This window comes from Neolamprologus multifasciatus, chromosome 1 (genome assembly GCF_963576455.1).
Source record: "Neolamprologus multifasciatus chromosome 1, fNeoMul1.2, whole genome shotgun sequence".
NCBI lineage: Eukaryota > Metazoa > Chordata > Actinopteri > Cichliformes > Cichlidae > Neolamprologus > Neolamprologus multifasciatus.
Window position 1 is genome coordinate 3,311,303 of NC_140439.1, and position 23,622 is coordinate 3,334,924.

General features: G+C 43.7%; 2 protein-coding genes and 1 long non-coding RNA gene across 3 annotated transcripts in view; 2 read left to right on the forward strand and 1 right to left on the reverse strand.

The window, feature by feature from the left end:
• Window positions 1-7,652, forward strand: part of LOC146525129 (USP6 N-terminal-like protein) — a 32,293-nt gene extending 24,641 nt beyond the window's left edge. The window contains exons 9-14 of the mRNA XM_085161788.1: window positions 941-1,061; window positions 1,297-1,391; window positions 1,484-1,549; window positions 4,048-4,147; window positions 4,722-4,874; window positions 4,976-7,652. Of these exons, the coding sequence (XP_085017914.1) occupies window positions 941-1,061; window positions 1,297-1,391; window positions 1,484-1,549; window positions 4,048-4,147; window positions 4,722-4,874; window positions 4,976-5,664 (1,224 nt within the window). The 3' untranslated portion in view covers window positions 5,665-7,652. The remainder of the gene's footprint in view (window positions 1-940; window positions 1,062-1,296; window positions 1,392-1,483; window positions 1,550-4,047; window positions 4,148-4,721; window positions 4,875-4,975) is intronic.
• A 111-nt stretch (window positions 7,653-7,763) lies between these two features.
• LOC146525130 (ankyrin repeat and BTB/POZ domain-containing protein 2-like) overlaps window positions 7,764-23,622 on the forward strand; it is a 32,972-nt gene continuing 17,113 nt past the window's right edge. The window contains exons 1-4 of the mRNA XM_085161658.1: window positions 7,764-11,084; window positions 22,147-22,275; window positions 23,132-23,339; window positions 23,450-23,602. Of these exons, the coding sequence (XP_085017784.1) occupies window positions 10,205-11,084; window positions 22,147-22,275; window positions 23,132-23,339; window positions 23,450-23,602 (1,370 nt within the window). The 5' untranslated portion in view covers window positions 7,764-10,204. The remainder of the gene's footprint in view (window positions 11,085-22,146; window positions 22,276-23,131; window positions 23,340-23,449; window positions 23,603-23,622) is intronic.
• Window positions 21,189-23,622, reverse strand: part of LOC146525131 (uncharacterized) — a 286,848-nt gene continuing 284,414 nt past the window's right edge. The window contains exon 8 of the long non-coding RNA XR_014874457.1: window positions 21,189-21,304. This is a non-coding gene — a long non-coding RNA (uncharacterized LOC146525131). The remainder of the gene's footprint in view (window positions 21,305-23,622) is intronic.

Consider the following 23,622-nt stretch of genomic DNA (forward strand, 5'->3'; position numbering starts at 1 on the left):
CCGAACCGTAGTAAAGGGACCTCTGGCTAATACGGTGGGTTCTGTGTCGGGCTCGTAGCCGAAAACTAGCTTTACTTTGTTGTCTGGGTCAACTTTGCTAGCAGAGACAGAGAGAGGCGTTGAAAGGCTGCTCCAACAGAACTTATTGTTTTTGGAGGAAAACACGAACACGGTGTACAGTCGAGTCTTAATAGCTTACTTACAACTGGGCTCGTCAGGCTCTCTTCTTGGCTGCAGTGGTTATTATTATATTTACATGCTTCCAGCTCCCGTTTCTGCTCGATGACAGCTCGTACTTTTCCTTTTTCTCCCTCCCTCGCTCACAGACACATAACGTGTACGGCAGTCCATTCTCCCTGCAGCACGGACTACACTGCCCATGATGCTACATTCTTTAGAGCTATACCTGTAGCATTCTGCCTATTAGCTTAGCACAACAACAACAAAAAGGCCTCTCTCACCCAGGAAACACGTAGAGAGAGAGCGTCACCCTGTAACCATGGCAACCGTAACACTGCCGCCTGGAACAACAGAACGTAGCTGTCAAACAAAACCCAAACAGTCCTGACCCGCCACAATATGAAACAGGGAAGTACCGCCGTGTAATCCATTTATTTCAACAAAGTAACTGTATTCTAAATACCACCTTTTTAAACGGTAACTGTAATGGAATACAGTTACTCATATTTTGTATTTTAAATACGTAACGGCGGTACATGTATTCCGTTACTCCCCAACACTGACTATAGAATATACAAATACAACAATAACACTACTGCTGATAATAATAAAACTAGTATCCGTGGCGGAGGATGGTCCCACAGGATGATGACAAAAAGTGAATAATTGTTTGATAGTCTTGTGTTAACTTGTGTTAACCTAGTGTCAGTTACAACAGCAGAAAGCCCATTATTGGGGTCTTTTTGCACGTTTCCTGCAGGAGGTGAGCTACTGCCAGGGCATGAGTCAGATTGCCGCCCTGCTGCTCATGTACATGAATGAGGAAGACGCTTTCTGGGCCCTGTCACAGCTGCTCACCAACCAGAAACACGCCATGCATGGTGAGACATCCCATTCGTCTGAACATTAACAGCAAACGTGTTCTCTGCATGTCTGTGAGATACGATGAAGCTAAACACTGAAATCGTTTTCCTGCAGCTGCACCAACCGTGCAGATGGCAGTCTTTGGCTCTGCGGGTGGTGGAACTGATTACAAACTGTACTGCTTGTCAGATTTGGTTTGGACTGACATGAAATTAGATTAAAAAGTTCTCGCTTCCCTTCTGCCCTGTTAAGGCTTTTTTGTTCCAGGCTTTCCAAAACTTCAGAGATTCCAGGCACATCATGATCAGATTATTTCCAAGCTCGTTCCCAAACTGAAGAAACATCTGGTGAGATCAGTTTTTTCTTTTTTGAAAAACTTGGAGTAACGCTCTAGCAAGCAGGATACGTGCTAATTCTGACTCGTGTTCTCTATTTCAAGGACAAGGAGCAGATGTCTGCAGGCATTTACAGCACCAAATGGTTCCTGCAGTGTTTCATTGACAGGGTGAGTCATTATCTTGGGGTAAAGGAGTAAGATCATCTTTTTCTGCCTGTTAAACGTTGAATAAAAGGTCATCTGATTATTTTCTCACTGTGTGAAGAGGTTGCTTTCCCCTCTTCTTGTTTTATGTCATATCATTTCCATGTATCTTCTCTATTTTGCTTGGGAAGTTTTAAAGCAGTTCAATTCAATTTCGCTATAGTGCCAGTTCACAACAACAGTCAACACACAGTGCTTAATATTATAAGGTGGAACCCTGCATCAGAGCCTGAAACATACTAAACTACAGCGAATAAAAATCTGAAAAACCTCCTACAATCTTGCACCTGCAACAGTGGAGAAAAAGAACTCCCTCCCAACAGGAAGCTATCACCTACAGACTCTGGCAGCGCCTGCTGTGATTGGTTGGGGTGTGAGGGGAAGGAAATGAAAGAATACAGAGAAGAATACAGCTCAGGCTGCTGAACACTTTCCTTTCCTTTCCTTTTCCTTTCCTTTCCTTTCCTTTTCCTTTCCTTTTCCTTTCCTTTTTGCTAAAGCATATAGTTAGGGCTGGACCAGGTGACCCTGAATCCTCCCTTAGTTATGCTGCAATAGACGTAGGCTGCTGGGGGATTCCCATGATGCATTGAGTTTTTCCTTTCCAGTCACCTTTCTCACTCACTATGTATTAACAGACCTCTCTGTATTGAATCATATCTGTTATTAATCTCTGTCTCTCTTCCACAGCATGTCTTTATCCTGTCTTCCTTCTCTCACCCCAACCAATCACAGCAGATGGCCCCGCCCCTCCCTGAGCCTGGTTCTGCCAGAGGTTTCTTCCTGTTAAAAGGGAGTTTTTCCTTCCCACTGTCGCCAAAGTGCTTGCTCATAGGGGATCATATGATTGTTGGGTTTTTCTCTGTATCTATGAAGTGCCTTGAGGCAACTTTTGTTCGCTATATAAATAAAATTGAATTGAATTGAGCGTGTGGCAGCATAACGAGTCACCTGATCCAGCCGTCACTACAAGCTTTATCAGAGAGGAACGTTTTAATCCTGACCTTCAAAGAAAAGATGCTTCGTGTCTCCTAAACTGAGAGCTGGTTCTGGAGGAACCTGGTATCTCAATGCTCTGAATGATAATTATTATTCATTAATTAGCCAGATTACACATATGCTGCTCGTTACAATGTGAATTTATGAATTTAGCCAACTGCGTGTTTAATAAAACTGGAAAGTTAAGCCTGTGTAAATATAGCGGTTAGCATTAGCAGATGCTAATCTCTGTAACATAAAAACACTGAATCCAGTCGTTAAGTGATGACGTGACGAATCCTACTTCCGGGCCTAAAGTAGTCTGCGTTTAATATGGCTTTTGTGTTGTTAACATGTTTAATGTTTTGTATTTTCTCCTATTTAATCTCAAAAAGCTCCTAAAACAGTCAGTGATCACTGTTGACCTCCCTCGGCTTTTATTGCCGCTAATCATTTATTTAAGCTCAGTTTTTAAAACCTTAGGATGTAACTACAGCCCAACCCATGCAGCAGTATATGAATGACTAACCTCGTATTGTGGATGGATTATCTCAGTTGTTCTCCTGGCTGAAGTTTGGTCCTTTTACAGCATCCTGCCATGTGATTACATTTGTTCCTGACCACCGAGAACACTCACGTTAACTTTTATCGAGTGGAAAAAAAGTTAGCTTGTTTATGCTATGCTAACATAGCTGTGTCGCTAGCGGTCACATAGCACATCTTTATATACCAGCTAGCCAAACTTCAGTAACCCTACAAACGTCACTGCTGTTTAGTTTTCTGTCTTCATTTATGTTGGAAGTGATAACAGAGCTGTACGTTTTAATTTGTTTCCAAAACCCCGCAGTCAGGACATGCTATATTGTATTTAGATAGAAGCTAGCAAGCTAACTTCCTGCTAACTTCTAACTCCGTTAAATGTCATAAATTCTGTTTTCATGGATGCCTGGATGTTAAACTCAATTGTTACACCTGGTAGAGCAGAACGCTGATCATTTTATTAAAGATGAAAGACTTTAGACAGTTTTTCAACTCTCAGTAATGCCATAGTGATCGTTTGATATATGGACCTGCAGCGAGTTTAGGCCCAGACACGGCTAGTGACGTCAGACTTTACGTCACACTTTACGACCGGATCGTCTTTCACACACAGTTATACTGTACATGATTTCAGCAGAGCTCGGGTACATCGCATTAGAAGAGAGCATTAAGACCTGTCAGCCTAAACTGTTATTAGCCTTCTACTTGCATGCCCACAATCCTGTGGTAGTGGTCTGGCAGCGTTTGGCTGTTGTCAGCACTTCTCCATCCCGCTGAGTTGCCGGGCTCAGAGGGGCCTCGGGGCCTCTGAGGTCTGAGAAGGATCCAAACAAACTTCCTGACTCCAGCCAGCAGGAGAACAGCACATACATGAACCCACTGGCACAAACAAATCCAGCAAAGCTGCAGTGATTCTCTAACTTTTTGTGTTTGTGATCCGGCAGACACCGTTCACCCTAACGCTCCGCCTGTGGGACATTTTCATCCTGGAGGGAGAGCGGCTCCTCACCGCCATGTCTTACACTATCCTCAAGATACACAAGAGTAAGGAAATGATGAATGGGTCGCCACGAAACAATAAATCACTCTCTGCTCAGCTTCCCCTTCTACACAACAACCACATTGTGTTAACTTTAGCCTCTTATTAACCTCCTGAGATTGAGTGATTTTGAAGTTTTCCAGTTTTTGTTTGCTTTCCTAAAGTCTGCAAAAGTGAAACTTGGCAAGGCCACGCTTTGCAATTTAAGTACTACTTACTGGTGTCTGGTCTCGAGACATCTTTATGATTTTTGCATAAATGTCTGTATACTTGTGCGATTCAGGGTTTCTGTGTTCGTGTGGATATCTGTGTACAGATGTTTACAGTCGTTTAAATCTCATTTGTAGCAAACAAGTTATTATTGCAGAAAATAGAAGATGTTATATAAATATAAAGATGTTTATAATTAATATGCTCATTACAAAATCATATGTGAGATTACACAACTCAGTTTACACATTTTTTATTGTCAGTTTTTTAAAATAGGGCTTAAATGTCATCTGAATACAGCTCCAGTACAAGACAGATGAGACGTGACTGCACACGTTTCTGTGAGTTTAACATCTGCTTTGTGAACAGAGCGCCTCTTGAAGATGTCTCTGGAGGAGCTGAGAGAGTTCCTGCAGGAGCGCATCGCTCAGACTTTTTTCTACAGCGACGACATGATCGTTGAGCAGCTTCAGGCCTCCATGGCCGAGCTGCGAAAGATGAAGCTGGATCTCCCGCCTCCAGGTACGCGGCTGTCCTTTTAGGAGTCTCCAGTACTCCAGTACATTATTCGGTGTGAATAATGTGCACTTAAGGAAAATAAACAGTTTATGGCTCATTTTTAGGGAAGCCTGAGGAGCTGCCCCGTAAGCCGCTGGGCCAAGAGCTACCCGTGCTGCTGAGTCCAGTGCGGCCCTCTGAAGGGAAGCCAACGTCAGCTAGCGGGTTCCCCAAAGCCGGCCTGTGCCTCCGCATCATCTCCCACCAGCCAGACTCCATATCCCCAGACCAGAGTCCCTCCAAGGACCTTGTGAATCTTGAAGGTGTGGACAAAGAGGAGACTCCGTTGCCTTCCCCAGATCCCGTCATCATCCACAGCCAAGCCCCACTCACCCCTGACAGCTCCCCACTAGCAGGGCCTCCGCCTTACCAACCCCCATGGAGTCAAACTGTGGTTGCAGCAGATCAGCCGTCACCACGGTCAGACCCGGAGAGGGTTGGAATAGAAGCTGATGTCTCGGTAGGACCTCCCTCACCTTCAGAAATAACCAGCGCCCCGCACTCGGCCTCTACTAACGACCTCACCGCAGACGCGCGTTCGGCCGTCACCGGTCAGTTCTGCTGCAAAGTCCCGCGGACTCTTTCGGCGCCCATGTCTCAGGTAGCCTCGCCGGCGTTGGGCACGGCCCAGTCTGAGAGTCCGCCTGCAGCAGAGAGGCTGCAGCTGCCGGAGCAGGCCTCAGCTCTGAGCAGGGGCGCGAACCTGGACTCGAGTGCAGAATCAGAGGACACATCGGCTGCCGATGTTTCATGAGAAGAGCAGAAAAGTGTAGATCGCTAATTTATTTATGACGCTTTTACATGTAAAAAGGTTAAGTCTGTGATTAATGTTCTGGTGTGATTTATTAGTCAGATTTACAGTGTTAAGCAACAGTTGCTTCAAATTGTGCTTTCAGTTTCGGGACCAGTATTTATAAAAGTTTTGTATTTGCCAATTTTCAAACGGACTTTCTAAAGACTTTTGGCTACAAGAAGCTGTTTCCTCCTTCGGACTTTTCAGCCCTTTTTCATGTTGGGTAAGATTTTAACTGGTAGATTTTTGCCCTTTATGTGGCTGAAAGTTCCAGATGTAGGTTACAAAGACAATATGTCGACATAGTGAAAGGCAGATGGGTTTGTTTGGTCCTGAAGCAGCGAGCAGGACGATGTATGTGCTGTTCTGTTAGATCCAGTGTGACAGTATCCAGCTGTGGGAGAGGTAAAGGACATGCTAGCTAGCTGTCATTCTGGCTTTTAAATGTCTTAATTAGAAGATGTCTGTCTTAATACAACCCTCACATGCTTTGCTGAATAAGCAAATGGCCCAAGCCATTTATAAGCCTTAAATGGCTTGAGCCTGTAACTGATGAGAACAGTTCTTTTCTCCAGTCGAGCAGAAGCTTCAGTAGTTTGGGTTTTGTTTGTGGGCACCAATCTTTCCACTTTAACCAAACATTAAAAAACACCTGAGTACCTGCTAAAATCACTGATCTGTGGAAAACACGTCACTTCATCGTTCAACTTTGGGCACAAAGCATTTTTGCCCAGAATGGACTGATTCTTATAGAGCGCTTTTTTCTACTCTCCCGGAGTCCTCAAAGCGCTCTATACAACAAGCCTCATTCACCCAATCACACCCATTCTCACAAGCACTTTATCTATACGCAGTGCTTTCTAAGTACATTCATACTCCGATGGACGCATCGGAGAGCAAGTTGGGGTTAGTATCTTGCCCAAGGATACTTGACATGCAGACTGGAGGAGCCAGGGATCGAACCACCAACCTTCCGATCAGTAGGCGACCTGCTCTACCTCCTGAGCAACAGCCACCCCCGATCATACTGACTGACTAAAACTGCCGTCGCCTGCTTTAATCGAGACATCCTATTCTAGGTCTGGATTGGCGGGAAAGTCATTTCCAAGGACTCCAAGTCTGAAGCATCATCCTTTACAACAGACGAAACATGTTTGTAGTTTTTTAACTTTTTGTCTGTTCAGCCTAGGCCTTTGTAAAGTGTTTGCTAGGAGAGTTACAGGTTTATTTTTTTGTAATAACGTCTCGATGCCTTATTTGGATTGGCTTCAGTTCTGCATTGGACCTCGTCGAACCTAACCTGACTCTACATCAGGAAACAGAAGCAGCTTCCTGGCGCTGTACTGATTGTGCAGATCTGTGACGTGGTGAGCAGGCTCACTGTTGCGATGATACGCACTGAAACCTGTTGAGCTCATTTCAAAGAAGTGCTTTTTTCTAGCTCTGTAATTTATTGTTTGCATCATCTCAGAAAAGGCATCTTGTGCGTTTCCTCCTTGAACGGTGAAAATACGCAAAATACGAATGTGTATGTATCGGATGATTTGAACATGTGTTTAATATTGTACAGTGCTGTAGAACCAGTAGGTAGACACAGCTGGGACTAGTTTGTTCATCTGAAGGTAGAAAAACTTCAGTTGTGTTCTTAGAAATAATGAAACGCTGACATCTTGTGGTTAGTTTAGATTAAGAGTTTCTCTCCAGTTATAGACGAGCCAGGAAGGAGAGAACTGTTCTAGAAAGGTCTTCATTTTTTCCAAATGAATCTAGTCATATTTTACAATGTAATGCCATTGTTTTGATGTAAATATGTTTTATGGTATTTGACTATATTTACATCCTAAAAATCCTCCAGGGTTGGAGAAATGATGTGCCAAAGTCCAGTAGCTACAGTCCAACCAATTAGCTGATTGAAGCCTTGGAGGTGAAACAATAAACTTTAATTTTGATTTTCTTTGTCTTCCTTGACTCTTGCAAAGTAAAAATCATGTCGGGGAAATGGTAGATTATGGGTTCGAGGTCTAAGATGTTTTTAAACTGAAAGGGACAGAACGAGGCAACGATATGACCGATGTGGTCGTGCTGGGTAAAGACCAGCAGGAGAATTCAAACATGTCTTATTAAACCTAAAAAAACCCTACTATTCAAGAGATTCTTCGCCTGCGCGTTACCCCGGTAACACGGTCGGCAACCTAACATCAATGTGTCGAGTCGTACTAACATACAGTTAACATACAATAAATACACACAGCATGCAAATAAATGTTAATATTGGACACTAACACTGTTTTTATTTTGTCTTTGTCTGCGGGGACTTTTACAGTAAGGACAATAAAGTAGTAAATGTGCTGTTTTTGTACATCGTGCTTTTCTACTGTACCTGAGCACTCAAAGCCTCTTTAAAGACAGAAAGAAAGAGAAACCTTTATAGTCCCACACGTGGGAAAATTTTGGTCACGGCAGGAAGTACAAGAGAGAAAAAACAATAGAATAAGATAAACAGAATAACATACTGCACAAAACGGAAAGAACACCATATACAATAGAAAAAGTACAAATAGAATAAAATACTTTGTTACACTGGGAAAATTGCTCTTAGTGCAAAACAAGGAGACAGGGTGAGAGTTACAGTTGTGTGTGTCTGTCTGCACGTGTGTGGTCCTCTGCAGAGACCATGTTGTGGAGTCTGACAGCAGTAGGAAGGAAAGACCTGCGGAGTCTCTCCGTCCCACATCGTGGGTGCCGCAGCTGCCACTGAAGGAGCTGCTCAGTGATGTCAGAGTCTCCTGCATGGGCTGGGAGATGCTGACCAACAGCGATGACAGCTTCTCCTGTCACTCACCACCTTCACAGGGTCCAGAGAGCGTCCTAGAACAGAGCTGGCCCTCCAGCCTCTTCGGTCTCTTCCTGTCCCCAGCAGAGACGCTGCCGCCCCAGCAGACCACACCGTAAAAGATGGCTGAGGCCACCACAGAGTCATAGAAGGTCTTCAGGAGCAACAGGAACAACATACCTCATTCGCCTATTCAAACTAGCTCTTTTTTCTTGCGTCATATCTAACGTTCATGCTCCCATGGCGCATCAGACACCAACTTGGTGTTATTCCCAGGATATTTGGCACGCAGACTGGAGCAGCCAGAGATTAAACCGCTAAACGTCAGACTGGTAGATGACCCGGTCTACTTCCTGAGTCATCCAAAGTAAGGTAAAGTGAAGGTTACTAATGACTTGTGGCCTCTGACAGTGGGTTTATTTTTGTGTGTGTCCTCTTAGACCTCAGAACAACATTTAATGCTACTGAACAAAATATTTAACTCAGACAGCAAAACTCTTCTATTGACTTATTCTGTGAAGGCAAATTACTCTGGGTCAAATCTATGTACCTTGGTTATTGTTTGAAAGAAGGAGTGAAACAAGGCCCTGAAGTCTCACTGGCTGATGATGTGGGCTGGACTGGATAATTATTTTAAATTAAAATAAATCCTGAATGGCAGAGGCCCACAAGAGATATTAAAGGCAATTCAATTCAATTTTATTTTATTTATACAGCACCAAATCACAACAACAGCCGCCTCAAGGTGCTTGACACCCTCTCTGCTTCTAAGATTAGGCTTCAACTTTCTGCTAGAGCATATCGTTAGGGCTGGATCAGGTCACATGATCCATCCCTTAGGCACGCTGCAATAGGCCTAGGCTGCTGGGGTCTTCCCATGATGCACTGAGCTTTTCTTTTTCATTCCTCTTTTCACTCTCCATGTGTTTTTAGACTTTAATCATTATTCATTCATTTTAATCGACGGCTCTCTTCCGTGTTGTCTTTCTTCCTGCCTCTCACTCCCAACCAGTCGTGGCAGATGGCTGGTCTTCCCTGAGCCTGTGTTCTTGCAGTTTAAAGGGAATTTTTCTCTTACTGTTGCAAAGTGCTTGCTTATAGGGTGTTGTTTGATTGCACCATAAGTTACAATGGTGGTGCACCCCAGAGAGCCACATTCGTTGTATAGAAAGCTCGTAGTTAACAATGAATTTACCTGAATATGGTGAAATCTTGCATCATCAGAGGCCTCAGGTTTCATAGCTTTGAATAAGGTCTTTGCTTGTCTCAGAGGACAAATTTAATGACTTGGAAAGTAAAAACAGCTGAGGTGAAAAGGAGTTCTAGTCCAGCGCAGTTTTTAATGTGAACATCATACACCAGACTTTTTCCCCCCCAATGACTTTAACACACCCACAGATAATCACGCGTGGTTATAGCCACAGGGAGGTGCTGACGAGCAGGGTGAAAAGGATGTTGTGGCAGGACTGTGAGTTCGAGTTTGATTGGTCGCTTGTGCGTAAAACACTCCGTCCCTCTTTAAACTGCGGTCGGGTTTGGTACAGCCTCTCCTACAGCTGTGTGTTTCTGGCAGCTGCATGTAGGAGCCTCTCTTCTTTAAACTGGGGCTCAAAATTGGAATGGTAAACACTAGCTGGGTTCTTTATTGTGCGTAAAGAGCTCCGCATCATGTCCAACAATGTGTTGATTAAAACCCTAGAGGGCCTGTGCCTGGATTCGGGTTATATTGCGGGGGAGAACTGCCCGTCACTCAGCCTGTCCTCGGGCAGGTCGGGGCACTCGCAGCCAAATTTGAACACACCTCACCGGGGTCCTTGCTGGCAACACGCCGGCTCCCTGTACAGCAGAAACGGTAGCTGGGACACTGTGAGCACGCTGCCGGAGGACGGGATAGATATCCTAACGAAATGCCCCTTTCTGCCCGAGCTGGAGGAGTATCCCTGGATCGAACAGGAGCTGCTGGAAGTTGTGCGTAAAGTTGCCGGCACGCGTGCGTCATACACGAGGGAAGCGGTCCACCGGCTCTCTGTCCTGCTCCGGAGAGCTTTGGTGCGCATCTCCCGGGAGGCTCAGCGGCTGAGTGAGCTGCACAGGCGGTGCACACGGCTGGAAGTGCAGAGCGCAGTGAGGCTGGTGTTGAGTTGGGGTCTCGCAGAGAAATGCATCTCATCTGCTGTGAAGGCGGTGTCCCTGTACTGCATGAACTCAGGGAACACCGCGCGTCAGCGTGGCAAGTCCTCGCGCTGCGGCCTCACGCTCTCCGTGGGCCGTTTCTTTAGGTGGATGGTGGAGACGCGGGTGTCGGTTCGTGTGCACGAGTACGCTGCAGTGTGCCTAACAGCCTGTGTCCAAACTTTGGCAGAGGAAGTGGCAGGACGTGGGCTGCAGGCGGCGAGGCTGACCGCGGAAGAGGAGGGAGGGCATAACGACGGGGTCATCTGCGGTCCGGTGACCACCGAGCTGCTGGATGGAGCTGTGAGCAACGACGCAGAGCTGTGGGGGCTGCTGCAGGTCTACGAGCATCTCATATGTGGCAAGAATGCCAGTGGTGAGTTCAGTGACCTCATGACGAGATTTTGAACCTTACTTTTAATAAAGTATAGATCTTTAAAAATTCTGATCTAAATAAAAAGACAAAGGATCAAAATGCAAATGTTATTAATTTATCGCTTAAGTTTAAAGCAGGTATTATATGCACATGTACAGGCTGTTTTTCTCTCCCCTGTCAAGAACCTTAGATTGAAAAATGACAACTACAGAAAATCCAAATAAGAAATAGCTTTACAACAACCAACTCATCCAAGTTACATTCCAGCAGATCCACAAACGATGCTTCAAAAAGTTAAAAAAAAAAAAAAAAAAGGTTCTGACACCTTTTTTTCTGATACAGTGGATACAATGTGTAATTTAGAAAGATTTCTCTTTCTAAATTTTTGTCACATTTATCTTATAATATGTGATGTTTCCTCTTCTTTCTCTGTTACACTTTCACATCACAGCTTGTGAGAAAGAGGAAGATGTCTGGATGAAAACCTGCCAGCTTTTGTTATTTCAATCAGTCTTTGAAAAAACCTCTTCTTCAGTACAGTGCCAGGACTTGCATACATGCATACATGCATCTGTGACTGACGGTTGTGGGCCACATCTTCACAGGCTGACCTCACTACAGAGGGGAAAAACCTTGACTTCCTACTCGGTCCTCTGTTGAACTGGGTAGTGTTACAGATTAGACGAGTCCAGGTAATAAGAACCAGAAGCTTAAGAAGTCTACAAACACCACAGAGAGAGCAATTAGAAAATCCTTCAGACAGCAAAGAGGCATTTTGGGTAGTAAGTAGGAAACACTGTCTGTTAGACTCACTGAGGTCAGCTTTGTTCTTCTTAAACATATTTTGTCTTTGAATAGCTCCAAGTTATTTTGAGATAAGTATTTCTTTCTAATCACAGCATGGACAATGGGCAACTAAGGAAGTGTTACAGAGCAAAGTTTGCATGAATCTTTTGTCACAAAATTGACAAGAGATGCTTTCGGCCTCGAGTTTGAAGGGCAGATTAATTCCTTTATTGTATTCTTGAGCAGTCTTTGTGGCCTTGCTCCTGCTGTGGGAGGGTGCTGCTGATGGAGAGTGTTGTTGCCATCATTAGGTGTGCTTGACTGACTGAAATTTGTCATAAATTTCATGTTTTTCTAAAAAAAAAAGTGGTAAGTTGATCTGCAACTACTTTTTCCAGAATTTTCAACAATAATGGAAGCTTAGAGAGAGGCCTATAATTCTTAAGCTGTGTTGGATCCAAACTGCTCTTTTTAATATTGGCTCAACAACAGCATGCTTACAGAACCTAGGGACCACACCAGGTGAAACAGAGTTGTGATTTGGGACTATATAAATGACATTGAATTGAATCGTTTCCCTTATATGTTCAAACAAATTTGTCGTGTTTAGTGTGTTGAAGCGTGGACCCTAAAGCAGACACAGAAACAGGCCGATTGCAAGCAAAAACTGAGATACAGGGAACAGGAGATATAGGGGGGGTGTCGATACAGCAGAGTATTGCCATATTTTGCATGGAGATATTGTATAGACACCAAGACAGGGACACCAAATATTGATATTTGATTAAATACTTGAGAATACTGTGAAGAGGAGGCTGCAAATGTGAGAGTTAATGTGAGTTTCTGTCTATGCAGACAGAAACCTGTTTGTGCTTTTTGACCTTTTATCACAGTTAATTGCTGTATTATTAGGAACAGATTGCATGTGATTGCAAACTTGACACCATAGAAGACTGTCTGTCTCATGGCAACATTGATAGCAGATTTTAGTTGACAGCTTGGTGTGTGTGACAATCAGATTTTCACATAAAATCAACTGAAGTGAGATAATTTTAACTTAACAGACAAAATAATTAGCCTTTGAAAAAAGTAATAAATCACAATATATGTTATTGTACGACTCAGCAATGTGCAAAAATGTAACGATTCACAATAACGTCGTTCCTCTACATGCAACAGTAACACAGTGAGACAACAAAACAATACTCACAAGTAGACTGAGGATTTAAATAGACACATGAGTATATCGGGAGCGAGAAAACACGGTACGGGTCAACAGAATCAAGATAAGAAGTAAAACTAAATACAGAGCTAACAGACTAAGGACTGCCAAAATAAAACAGGAAGAAACTAAATCACTGGCACATTAACCACAGAGACGGAGACTTAACAACAAGGAACAACTCAAACTGTGATAAACTTAAACTGGGTCCAGTTTGAAAACTGGATTCTATTGTGAAAGTCTGCACGTCCATCATGCTGCACGCGGCATCTTAATCATCCAGGAAACAGAGAAACAATCATGCAAACGAGTCGTAACAGAAACCTGGTAACACAGCCAAACACAAACAGGCTCCACATTTCACTGCAACATGCTGGGATACTACAGGTCCCAACCCTGAAAGGACGAACGGGGGAAGTAAATGAGTGAGTGCTGTTAGCCTCTGACCCACATACACACACACACACACACACACACACACAAAGGAGCTCTCTTTTTCACTCATGGGAGGTTCACGGCTCCCAGTGTTGGACTGAACAAACAGCCAGATCAGGCAGGAGACACACACATGCACATGTACACACACACACACACACCTGTACACACACACATGTACACACACATACACACACACATGAACACACATGTACACACACACGCACATGTACACACACACACACCTACACACCTACACAAACACACACGTACACACGTACACACACACACGTACACACGTACACACAAACACACACACGTACACACACACACAAACACACACACACCTACACACACACACGTACACAAACACACACATGTACACACACACACACGTACACAAACACACACACAAACACACGTACACACACACGTACAAACACACACAAACACACACACACGTACACACAAACACACACATGTACACACACACACACACACGTACACAAACACACGTACACACACACACATGCACACGTACACAAACACGCACATGTACACAAACACACACACACACACGTACACACACACGTACACACACACACACGTACACACACACACACGTACACACACACATGCACACGTAAACAAACACACAAACACACACACGTACACACACACATGCACACGTACACACACATACACACACACACAAACACACACACACACACAAACACACACACACACGCACACGTACACGTACACAAACACACACACACAAAAACACACACACGTACACACACACACACATGTACACAAACACACACACACGTACACACACACACATGTACACAAACACACACACACAAACACACACACACATGTACACAAACACACACACGTACACACATGTACGCACACACACACACACATACTTGTATAACTGCATCTTTCTTTAATAGGAACAGTTGGTTCTTCCTGGTTCTTCCTGGTTCTTCCTGATTCTTCCTGATTCTTCCTGATCTGGCAGGAAAGCAGTGAAACTGAGCAAACATTTCCACTTTGTTTGCAGACAGCTTGCTGATAGCATCCACAGACACCGCTCATAATAAATCCAACAGAAAGCAGATTTAGGCTAACACTGCACCACACATGGTTGTCAGATCAGCTCAGAGCGATCTCCTTACACGAGGCCTTTTTTGTCTTCCTTTGTGACATCTGTAGTTTTCATCTGCTTCTGTGTAGGTTAAAAAAATCAGTGAACTATTTTTACTCCTGAGCATCCTTCAGTAACTCTCCTCTTTCCTCCAAATATATTTGAATAACTCTGACATCCTTCAACACGATGCACCGATGAGGCTGATTTCTGGGTCATGAGCAGGATGACAGAGAACAGAAAAAGAGGCGCAGATGAATTACTCTGCAGCAAACACAGTGGTTACAGTTGTTCTGCTGCAAACTGGTAATGGCTCAGAGAGCAGACGCACCCGGTCATGATGGTGTCACCAACAAAGATGGCTTACCTGAAGAACGCTTTGGTTATGTGAAAGCTGACTTTTAGGTCGTGTCCAAATTCATGATCTGCATCCTCCTGAGGACGCATTTGTAGACCGATTACGTCACAGCGACGCGCCAAAGGCTGTCCAAATTCGTAGACTCCTCCGAATGCAGCCGACAAATGCGTCCTCCTTTTCCCCGAATTTGAAGGATGGGTCGGGTGTGTCCTTCGTGGCCCACCATATCCCAGAATTCATAGCGCGGCCCAGCCAAACTCCAGTTTCCAACAATGGCGGCCGCTACTAAGTTTTAAAATTACTCTTACTAATCTTTCTGGGTCACAAAATAAACTTTTAACATATTTTCAGGTGAGAAAGTAGCTGTGTAAACCTCAAATATCTGCTCGGTTTATCAAGATATCGCATATTTGCAAAAGTGCTTCGACGTTTTCGGAGCATCTGTTACCCACCAGCTCGATAGCTCGCTGGGAGCTCGAGGGTCACTGAAGCCGCCGAGAACGGCACAACTCCCAGCACATCATTTTCAGATCACCGCGGACTTTCGCTGCTCGGGTTAAACGTAATATATAAGTCACTTAGACAACCTAAAAATGTTATTGTTGGGCTTTTTTCAGTGTTTTAAAGTTATTAGATTAGATAAAATAAAACTTGATTAATCCCCCGGGTGGGTTCCTCCTTGGTTTTTACACAGCTGACTAAACGTCAAATAGAAAACTGATTAAACAGAAGTGTGAGACGGTCGAGAATTTACGCCAGTGTCCTGTTATATTTTAGATAGCAAGGAGCAGACGGCTGAGTTTATTAAACTCCACCGAGACAGCGGTGACGCTAATCAGAAGGCTGGACCGTCCAATTTCCCCAACCGTTTACTTCCGGCCTACCCGACCTTCTGAGGACCCGGCCCACGTAGACCGCAAATGCCGGGTCCTCAGGAGGATGCAGCCCACAAATTTGGACACGACCTTAGATTTATTTACTGTGTCAGCTCTACAGGCAGGATCTCAACAACCAAATATTACTGTAATCAGTACTATTAGTGATGTCACAATCCTTTGTGCAAGGTTGTGGGAGCTATCTTTGGGCAGATATTTTGAAGCATTATCCAACAACAACAACAAACTTTATATATATAGCACATTTAAAAACCAGTGGTGTACCAAAGTGCTTAACATGCAAGAGAATAGGATGAAGTAACAGGGAAGGATGAGGCTATGGCAAGGTACCAAAACAACTAGCAAGTTGAATGGCATTAACACACAAAAGCAAAAGAAATGTCATATAAAAGCATAAAAGAAAACTAAGTTTAAAGGATAAAACTGTGTGTGTGTGTGTGTGTGTGTGTGTGTGTGTGTGTGTGTGTGAGCTATGACTGAGGAGGAAGTGGATGCAGCCAGCTGGAGACAGTATCTGATGCTGGGTCAGATTACATGGAGTAATCCAACACTCTTTGTGCTACCAAATGTCACTTAATGTCATCTCCATCTGGCCTTTATGTGAAACTATAAAACAGAAGGAAAATGTGGTTTAATGTTTAATGACTATGGCTGCTTTGGGTTGTATTAGCAGGAGGATACAATCTGTGAGCTCCACCACAGAGCGAAGGAAGGCTCCAGCAGGAGCATTTTATGGACAACTGCACCAAAGTAAATGGTTAACCAGAGGTCGAGTACATTGGACGGCTCTGTCCTGACCAGCTTTAATCAAACTGTAAACTTCTTCGTGACAGGAGGCCGTTTGGATGCTGGAGCTCTGCTCTGCTGTTGACAGCATCTCATGGCTGCTGATTCCTGGCTCTGTGCGCTCATTGCTCCAAGCCAACACAGAATCGCTCCAGACATGCGGCCTGCAGGTTTTAATCAGATTATACTACGAAAACAACATCTTCTGCCTGTGTGTTTGACATTTCTCTGAGCGGGGGCTTTATTTAATCCCACCCAAGTAAGAGCACAGGATTCTCTGTTTCTGTGCCACTTAGATTGTTTAGGATCATACTGTATTGTACTGTACTGTATTATCATACTGTATACTACACAAACAAGTGACTTACTGGTGCTTTTAGGTGAACTGTGTGAAATCAAAAATCCCTTTTCCATGGTTATAATATTTATGTAGCTGCAGGCTCTTGTCTACATTGTTGGGTTAAGCATCCATCTCTCTAATATTCTGACCAACAGGTCAAGGTAAAAAAGGCAGTGCTATAGTGGGGACACTGACACCATGGATACCACAGCCAGTTATTAACTTTCATTTGAACTGGGGTGCAGGTTTTGGCTAATTAAATTGAGAAAAGTCAGAAGAAATGAAACGCCGTGTCCTTAGTAGCAGTGTTGGTCAAGTTACTTGAAAAAAGTAATCAGTAACTAATTACTGATTACTTCCCCCAAAAAGTAATCCTGCTACTTTACTGATTACTTATTTTCAAAAGTAATTAATTACTTAGTTACTTTTTAAAAACACGATTTACAACCTGAATAGGTAATAAAGCGATAGATCTTTCAGCCCAATTCTACTTTTTCTGCATAATCATCAATCATCAAGTCTCTTTTTTAAACTTGTTTTATTAGTTTTAATCTTTTAACTTTATGCATCAAGCAAACATTTAATTATCTGCAACATTCTCTGACTGGAAGAAATTAGTTTAACATTTAAACCTATTTTCTGCACATTCCAGCACATAAAATAAAATATTTTTTGTGTTTACACTCAGTCTTTCAAATAGATGCAAGTAAAACAGCAGAAAATAAATAAAGTCAAAGACTAGTGGTCCTGTTGCTCTATTTTCACCTGTAAAGCAGGAGTAGGGTAGGCGGAAGGTTACCCTGGTGCAGGTGTGCAGCGGTCAGTGGAAGAATCCGCGAGTTTTTCTGTGAGTTTCCTGTTATTGGTGGTTGTTTAGGGTTTTTTCGCTGTAAAAAGAAGTTTTCTTCCCACGCACAACGGACACTAATGTTTTTGTCACTTTTTATGGAATCAAACTCAAAGTAAGGTCAGTACTTCCACGCTTTAAACGCTGCACGCTCATACTCTCTCTGCACTTGATATATGATCCATTGTTGATGGACACAGCTGACAACAGCTGTGTGCACACAGCTGTTGTCACGAACGTCGCACTCGCTTACGTCACTGTCATGAGACATTCTTACAAAAAAATCACGGTTTTAGTAACGCAGTAACGTAGCGTTCCTACAGGAAAGTAACGGTAATCTAATTACCATTTTTGCGATAAAAGCCTTAATTTATTTGATTAGCAACAATCTGTGATTCCCTCAAATCAGAACAACAGTTGCCTCAATGTGTTTTATGTTGTAAGGTAAAGATCACACAATATTACAACAGACAAAACCCTGAAAATCATGTGACCCCCTATGAGCAGCACTTTGGCGCCAGTGGGAAGGAAAAACTTCCTTTTAACAGGAAGAAACCTCCAGCAGAACCAGGCTCAGGGAGGGGCGGGGCCATCTGCTGTGATTGGTTGGAGTGAGAGAAGGAAGACAGGATAAAGACCCTCGGTTAAAGAGAGCCAGAGATTAATAATAACTCGTGATTAAATGGGGAGTGGTGAATAAACACAGTGAGAAGGTGACAGAGGTCTGCCTACATGATTCCAGTTGGATGTTGTTGAGTTTCTATTGCTTTGATGCCATCAGCTTTACTCTTACTCTTGTTACTAGTCTTTATTCTAAATTATTTTTGTAGCAATAATAAAACCTTCTGCATGTAAATGTTGTCATTATCTGACCCGTTTTCACTACGGAGCCCCGCAGGGGACATGGGAGAAAAAAAAATTAAGACGGACTTTTGCGAGATCTCGCAAAAGTTTTGCGAGATCTTGCAAAAGTTGAATTCCAACAATGGCGGCAGCTACTTAGTTGTAATATTACTCTTTCTGGGTCACAAAATACACTTTTAAGATATTTTGAGGCGTGAATGTAGTTGTGTAAACGTCAGATACCTGCTCGGTTTACAAGACATCACATATTTGCAAAAGTGCTCCGACGTTTTCGGAGATCTGACACTAGGGGTGGGGGAAAAAATCTATACTGTGTAGTATGGTGATATTTTGTTTGCTAATAATGTATCGATACAGGGACAGCAGAAATCGATATTTTGTTACAAAAAAAGGTTTTTGTGCTCTGACTTCAGAGCATGTTGATCCTTTTTCTGAGCAAGAATCCTGACATTCCTTCACTGTCCAAATGTGTTTAACTTGTTTTTGGCAGCAATAAACATGACAGTTTACTTATTTTAATTAAGTTTAAAACTTTTTTATTTAATGTAAAATTATATTTTGTTTTAATTTACTTTCAAATTCTTCAGTTGCTGAAGGGGCTGCATAGTTTTCATAAACTGCATAGTTCAGAATAGCTATAATTGTACCAGATGGTTGATTCAGTTAAGTTGGACTAGACTGTAATACAAACCGTTCAGTTTGTCAACAATCAAACTGAAATGAGAGAAAGACTGAGTGTGAGACTTTGATATTAGAGAAAATGAATATTGATAAAGTTTACCTTTATGTACAGAATCTGAATATCGCAAAATATTTTAAAAAATTGCAATAATATCGTATCGTGCGTTAAGTATTGTGATGATATCGTATCGTGGGATGTATGGTGATTCCCACCTCTATCTGACACCCACTAGCTCAAAGCTAACGGGAGGTCGAGACCTACTACAGCCGGGAGGAACACCGCTTTCCCGGCACATCGTGTCTCGACCTCCCGGTCGGCTTCGAGCTGGCGGCCTCTGAAGAATGCGGCTAAAACTTTTGTGAGATCTTGCAAAACCTTTGCGAGATCTCGAGTTTGTTTTGCGAGATCTTGCAAAAGTCCGTCTTAATTTTTTTTTCTCCCATTTCCCCTGCGGGGCTCTGTATTTTCACAGCACTGCAGAGGTTTTGATTCTTTTTAAATGTATTTCCTTCTCTCCTGGTTTAGTCTGGATCGGGACTGAGATTGTAACCTCAAACCCTTACACACAAACACACACTGAAACACACACACAAACACACACTGAAACACGCACACAACCTTTGACTCTCTGCTTCTGTTGTCTCAACCAAACACTTGCAGTATTATACCATGCAGCAGAAAAGAGCTGTTGTTTTCGGGGCCTGGGGACTGAGCCTCTCTCTCCCTTTGGGACACACACACACATACACTCAGTCTTTCTCACAGTGTGTGCTTGCAGGCTCGAGGGTTGTTGAGCACTGTTTTCACTGAGCCGCAGGTACACACAAGGAGACCGTCAAAGGAAATGACTTAATCACTCATGATTCTGGATGTAAGCAGGGCAGTGTTGGGAACAGGAGCTCAGGCGTGTCTTTAGGGGGGGTCGGTCCTACACGGTCGGTATTAGAGAACAGTGATTTGTGCTTTGTCCGCTGCAGACTGGTCCCCTGTTGTGCACCAGTGAATAGATGCCTGTTCACCCTGTCTCCTGTCTGTAAACATAGCAGGGTAATGAGCATCGATTATCACCTGCACAAGTCCGTTTTTTAACTAAAGATTTCTTTATTTCTGGCCAGGCCTGGTTTTAGAAACCAGAGATGTTTGTTCAGTAGAGAGGAATGAATCAGCTCAGGCTGATAAACAGTCTGATTAACGTTGAGCTCAGAGGTGTTGGATGAGGTTTGGGCCACACCGTACGGTGAGTATTGTTTCTAATACACTGAGCTGTATACTGCCTCGAGTGCCGGTGTCCTGCAGGTTTTAGATCTCACCCTGGGTCAACATACCTGAATCAAATGATGAGTTCATTCCCAGGCCTCTGGAGAACTTCAACACATGTTGAGGAGGTCATTTAGCCATTTGAATCAGCTGTGTTGGATCAAGGACACATCTAAACCCTGCAGGACACCGGTCCTCGACACCTGTGGTTTATGGTCATGTCAAGGCTAAAGATCTGACCATAGAGAGAACCAGTGGAATTACATGATTCACAGTGAGCAAGGACTTGGCAACGGTGGGGAGAAAAAGACCCCCAAAACCTCTGTTTGCAAAACCAGGTTCAGGGAGGAGCCACCATCTGCAGGGAAGACGTCAAAGAGGATGAAGATCTGTCTGTATTCTGACTGTGAAATCTGCTGGATCTTAAGTTTTAAAAACACTGGTGTATAGTAAGGATGCAGAAAATGCTAGCTTACTCTAGCTAGCTCTTACACCGACCGTGGCTCAGGGGGTTGGGAAGCGCATCTGTAACCGGAAGGTCGCCGGTTCCCCGGCCTCTCTGTCCTGGTCGTTGTGTCCTTGGGCAAGACACTTCACCTACCGCCTACTGGTGTTGGCCAGAGGGGCCGATGGCGCGATATGGCAGCCTCGCTTCTGTCAGTCTGCCCCAGGGCAGCTGTGGCTACAACTGTAGCTGCCTCCACCAGTGTGTGAATGAATAGTGGCATTGTAAAGCGCTTTGGGTGCCTTGAAAAGCGCTATATAAATCCAATCCATTATTATTATTACAATTATTGTACAATCTACTTGAAAACTAAGTACCTGTAAACGCTCCAGTGGTTACAACCACTTCACCATCCCCATCTGTCCTGGCTGGTCGGTCATGTTCATGTCTCCACACATGATCACCGCGAATGCCTCACTAAAGCTGGATTTGTATTCCGTTGGGCTTTAGGTTTTGCAGATTGCCATCAGTGATGTGGCTTCCATTGTGCGTAAGGTTACGAGTCAGCAAATCCCCGATTCAAAAGCACAATGGTCAGGGATCTACGAGCGTGTGTGTGTGTGTGTGTAGGTGATGGCGTATGTCTGTATGGGCTTTTCTAAAGTGGCTGCTTGGCTTTGAGAGTGAGTGCATCGCATCGTACTAGCAGATGGCCTGAAGTGGTGGTGCATCATGCCAATAACATGAGAGAGCTTTTGTGCTGCAGTGCGTTCAGAACTGTTGTATCCATGATGTTCTGTGTGTTTGTGAGATACTTTTGTAATGCTACGTTGCAGTGATGAGTTTAAAACTGGCAAAGAGTTTCTGAAGACAGAACCTTCTCCAACCACGTACATAGGCCAAAGTGATGCAACAAACCAACTCCCAGCTTTATGCAGGAAACTTGGCTAAAAACTTACAGCTTCATAAATGTTCTTTGTGTTTGTAGGTGAGCTGTCACTCCCAGCCCACATCAGCCCATACACAGAGAGCAGGGAAGATGCCTACATCCAGCTGGAGCTGCGGATGTTGGAGCAGGCGCTCCTTGCCACCTGCGTTGGCAGCATTGGAGAGCTGAGTACGTGTGTGTTGTGTCAGTCAGCACAGTAGGCTCCTGTGTTTTGTGTGTGTTTATTTAAACTGTGACCGACGTCGGACTCCTGGGACACAGCGTTTCTCGCTGCCAGCTGCCACTTGGTTCCATAATCTGTGGCTTGTGTCCAAATAACAAGAGCACTTTCAGACCCTGCAGGCCACCGCACCTCATTATCTGGCATATAACCCAGGTAGCTACCACAGCTAAAACAAGCTAGCTGCAGTAGGCTAACGTTAGCTTTTAAAAAGAGCTTATTTCCAGATGTTTCTTTAGGTTGGAGTCTTTTGACCCACCAACATTAACAGGACGCTTACATTAGAGCCTCTTATTGCGTGTTTTGTTTGGGTTTCCTGCAATGCGTGGAATTACCACAATTAGAGAGGGGATGGGCTAACATATGAAACAGGAAATGACCGCCATCTAATGCATTTAACAAAGTAACTGTATTCTAATTATCACTTATTTAAGTGGTAACTGTAACAGAATACAGTTACTCATATTTTGTGTTTTTAAATACATAATGCTGGTACATGTACTCTGTTACTCCAGAACTCTGACTATTACAGACCCACTGTGATCCACTATGTCAACAAAACTGGAAGGTTCATAACTCAAAAACACTGGATCGACAGGTAAATGGCAGATCAGAGGGAAAAATAATGCAAATTAAATTGTAACTGTATGAGCTTTATGGTAAATAATCTCAGCCTCATTATTGCTGTTGTTTTTTTTTTATTTTTACATTTTTCTTTGTCCATAAAACAGACATAAATACAAATATATTAAGTTTATAAACAGCCTGTGGTGGTGGGAAATGATGGTTCCCGTCTTTTTGCAGGTGATCTGGTGTGTCGAGCAATGCACCACATGCAGCGTCTAAGAAGCTCGAGTCCCTCCATCAGCCACTCTTCCTCAGCCAATCAAATGCCAGTATCCTGGGCTCCAGATGCCCTCCGCACACTCTACTACTTCCTGTCCAGCCCACAGATGGAATCACTGGAGAATCCCAACCTTGACCCTCCAACCATGACACTGAGCAGAGAGAGGTGTGTGTGTGTGTGTGTGTGTGTGTGTGTGTGTGTGTGTGTGTGTGTGTGTGTGTGTGTGTGTGTGTGTGTGGCCACCTCTATACTGTCTTATGTTAAACTTTTTTCAGGCCATTCTTGCTCCTCCCTCCTCTCATGGAGTGGATCCGTGTTGCCGTGGTGCACGCTGAACATCGCCGCAGCCTATTGGTTGATAGTGATGATGTCAGACAGGCGGCCAGACAGCTTTTGCCTGGACTAGACTGTGAGCCCAGGCAGCTGAGGTAGGACACCAAAGAATAAA